This window comes from Bison bison, unplaced genomic scaffold (assembly GCF_000754665.1).
Source record: "Bison bison bison isolate TAMUID 2011002044 unplaced genomic scaffold, Bison_UMD1.0 scf7180017864249, whole genome shotgun sequence".
In the NCBI taxonomy this organism is placed as follows: Eukaryota; Metazoa; Chordata; class Mammalia; order Artiodactyla; family Bovidae; genus Bison; species Bison bison.
Genome location: NW_011494821.1, coordinates 2,162,794 through 2,166,478, shown reverse-complemented (window position 1 = coordinate 2,166,478; position 3,685 = coordinate 2,162,794). Strand labels below are relative to the sequence as shown.

At 59.8% G+C, this 3,685-nt stretch overlaps 1 protein-coding gene across 1 annotated transcript in view; it reads right to left on the bottom strand.

The window, feature by feature from the left end:
* Nucleotides 1-1,095: 1,095 nt before the first annotated feature.
* The window catches only part of GGT6 (gamma-glutamyltransferase 6), a 3,103-nt gene continuing 513 nt past the window's right edge, over nucleotides 1,096-3,685 (bottom strand). Inside the window, exons 2-4 of the mRNA XM_010847514.1 lie at nucleotides 3,040-3,259; nucleotides 2,836-2,949; nucleotides 1,096-2,530 (exon numbers count right to left, since the gene is read on the bottom strand). Of these exons, the coding sequence (XP_010845816.1) occupies nucleotides 1,509-2,530; nucleotides 2,836-2,949; nucleotides 3,040-3,259 (1,356 nt within the window). The 3' untranslated portion in view covers nucleotides 1,096-1,508. The remainder of the gene's footprint in view (nucleotides 2,531-2,835; nucleotides 2,950-3,039; nucleotides 3,260-3,685) is intronic.

The window sequence follows — 3,685 nt, the reverse complement described above, 5'->3', positions numbered from 1 at the left end:
CAGGGGTTCGGAGTTCGTCCTGATTGTGATAGGAAATCACCGGAGGGTTTTATGCAGACACAAGCCTTGGTTCTATTTAACTCCCCCGACGCCCCCCGCCTTGTGGGATTTTATTTCCCAGACCAGGGATGGGTCAGGGATGGAACCTCGGCCCTCCGCAGTGAGAGAGCCGAGTCCTAACCACGGTACCTCTAGTGAAGTGAAGTGTTAGCGACCCCATGGACTGTAGCCCGCCAGGCTTCTCTGTCCACGGGATTATCCAGGCAAGAATACTGGAGTGGGTTGCCATTTCGTTCTCCACGGGATATTCCCGACCTGGGGATTGAACATCGCGGGCAGATTCTTTACCGACTGAACCATCAGGGAAGCCCCAGGGAATTCCCCTATTTACACATTTAATAGATTATTCTGCTGCTGTGTGGAGGATGAATTGAAGGAGAGCAGAGGTAGAAGCAGGAATACCAGCTGGATTGAACCAAGTGCTGAGAAAATTTCAGCTAATCTGGAACAGGTGGGAGGTGACAGAAGCTAGAGGGATGCTAGGCTTGGGGCTAACATAAGTGGGTAGACTGTGGTACCATTTGGGCTGGGGGAAGAATTCTTTGTCCTGGAGGTGGGGGGCCAGCAGTGAGAGGGAGGTGGTGGGACTGAGTTCTAGTAAATCAGAGATACATTCATTTTACAATGTGGGGCAGGAGTGCTAACGGCCACCCGTTTCTTGGTTTGAGAACTGACCTGTGGAGGATTGTAGTTCAGAGAGAACCCAGCCCTCTTGGAGGTGGGGAGGTGAGGGCCAACCCGGCCTTGAAACCACACATCCAGCTCCAGCCCCCTTTGTTCCCCCTTGGGACACCTCCTACTCACTGTCTCAAACCCCTTCCTTGCTCTATCAGTTTCAGAAAGTGAGAACTGGTTTCCCTTGTATGTGAGCTGCCCCAGGAGGCAGGGGAGTAGAGCAGTGAGGAGCAGAAAGACACTAGCCTGGCTCTGCATCCCTGGGTGGCAGTCTCCTGTGTTCCCTGTGGTCGGAGCCCAGACGCCTCAAAGGCTGATGTGAAATTAACCAAGAAGTGAGAGTGGCACATGGCATCTAGGAGACTTGATCTTTATTTTGTTTCCAGCCTGGTTGAGGGAGATCAGTGGAGTGTGGCCTGGAGGGGAGCACGGAGGTTCCAGCATGCCCCCAGGATCTGCCTGCTCTGCCCAGGGACCCAGAGCTTTGGCAGGGGTATGGCTTTCTTCCACCTGTCCTTCCCAGAGCTGGATCTGAACTCAAGGCTGTCTCCAGGTTCCTGGTGTTCTTTCTTCATTATCCTCAGATTCTTTAGCTAAAGAAAGAGCCGGAACTCAAGTCCAGACGACATATCAGGCCGGAAGTGAGCCAGCGGCGGGCACATAATGGACGCACACTCTATGCACACCATTGCTGCTGGGCTCTCTACCCCTGCCTCCAGGGGGCAGACCCCTGAGACTCCCTATCTGTCCACCCTTGCAGACACTGCCCCACCTTAAACCCCCTGGAAGGGGCAACAGCCACTGGGGACACTGGAGACATGGGCGTGCTCCATGTGGGCTGCCACCTGGAGCAGGGTCCCCTGGCCACAAGCTCTGGGGCTCTCTGTTGGTCCTTGCTGGTCTGGGGTTTGGGGCCTGGCCAGGTGGCTGAGCAGAGCGTGAGTCATGACTCTGACAGCTGCAGGGGTCCCTGAAGCCACCAGCCCCAACACATCGACCTCTGTGTCATCTGAGATGTCACGAAAGATGAGGGGACAGGCCCAGGCACCAGCTGCAGACTCAGCCACCAGGTTGCTGAGTAGAACTCCGGTGCTTGGGGACAGGTGTCCAGAGCCGAAGGAGCTGTTGAGCGAGGAGGTGAGAAGGAGGACGGAGCCGCTGCTGTCCACGGTGGCCAGGACACTGCTCCTGGGGGCTGCAGCAGCTTGCGGGAGTGCTGGGCAGGGTGCAGGGCTGGGCCCTGCAGACTGTAGAGATGCTTCCAGCAGCTCCAGCAGTTCTGGGCCAGCTGAGGGGCTGGGGGTGGTGAACAGGATGCCCTGGGGCACAGGTAGCTGCAGGGCTGGCTCCAAGGTGGGCCTGGGCCCGACTGAGGGGCCCTCCAACCCCAGGTCTTCGGCCAGCAGACTCAGCAGGGCGTCCCCAGAGAGGTCTGGGGTGGGGGCCAGTGAGGCCTTGTGGAGCACAGCTGCCAGCTTGGTGTTGGTGACTCGAGTCCCGGGGCCCAGGGGTGTCCCGTTAGCATGGCAAAGTAGTGGACAGAGGCCCGTGGTGTCCTGGGCTGCCAGGGCGCTGGCCAGGGATGTGTCCACCAGAAAGCCCTTTTGAGCCAGTGAGATGGGGCCCACCAGCAGGTGTGGCCAGGGCAGGCGGCCGAAATGAGTGTGCAGCATGTGGAGGGCGGGCAGAGCTGAGGGCAGCCCCAGGCCGGGGGCCAGGGTCTGGGCTGGGCCCGATGTCAGGGCAGTGGAGTTGCCCGAGGAGCTATTGTGGAAGAGGCCCCAGTACGTGGCACCTGGGAGGAGACAAAGGGGTCACACAGGGGTCAGGGGCACTCGGTAGTCCCAGGTGAAGGGTCAATGACTTAGCCTGCGGTTAGTGGTTACTGACCAGGCCTGGAGACGGGATCAGTAACCAGGCCTGGGGTCAAGATCACACTGATCTGGGATCAAGGGTCACAACCTAGGGGTGGGGCTACTGCCCAAGTCCTAGGTCCTGCTCACCAGCCAGCCTTGAGGTCAGGGCTTCTGACTGCCCGAGTTCCAGGTCACTGCTGAGGCCCAGGGTTGGGGTCGCTGTCTGGGGTTGTGGGTTACTGACCTAGCCCTGTGGTGTGAGGATGGACCACTGCCAGACACAAGGCTGCTCCAACTCCAGCATCCACGATGTTGCCCCCAGCAACAAACAGCTCTCGACCCAGGCGGGAGCACTCAGCTGCAGTGAAAGAGGGGGCTGTCTTGAGGTGGGGAGCTGGGGCCAGTGATGCCCCCCCCCTTCTTCCCCTGAACTACTCCTCGCACTGACCTGCTGGGCTGATGATGGCGCCGTGGTGGTACACGCCAGGCCTGTGGGAGTGCCCGCTGGCTGGAGGGGCCCCAGAGCCCAAGGCTCCTGGAGAGGCACCGCTGCTGCAGAGTTGCCTCACGGCCAGGGAGAAGCCAACGGCCAGCAACAGCAGGGCGGCCACCAGTTGGGCCCAGGCCCCGGGCAGACGGCCAGCCTTGTTCCTGCAGACAGCGATGTCCTAAGCCAGGGCCAGGCAGGAGGACACCCACGAACTCCCGGAGAACCCAGGGACTAATTCCCAAAAGGTTTGGTCTTGCTTGCAGGAGGAGAAGTTTGCCAAGGAGAAAGGGTCTCCTGGCAGAAGACACAGCCTTGTGAATGGAGACATGGAGACAGGAGGGAGCTTGGGGAAGGTCTCTGGAGAAGAAGGGGTTGGACAGGTAGGGTCCAGCCGGTCTGGAGGGATGCCTGAGCGGGGCTTGACAGACTCCAGGAGCCGAGCCCGGCCAGGTGTAGCCAGAACCAACCTGCCCGGCAGGTGCCTCCTGCACCAGGGGGTGGGGGCTGGGAGCCTTTGGCAGAATAGCCAGCAGGGCTGACTTAGTACAAATGTCCCTTCAGTCGCACGACCTTGGAATGACTGGTACTGGCCAGGCCTGGGGCT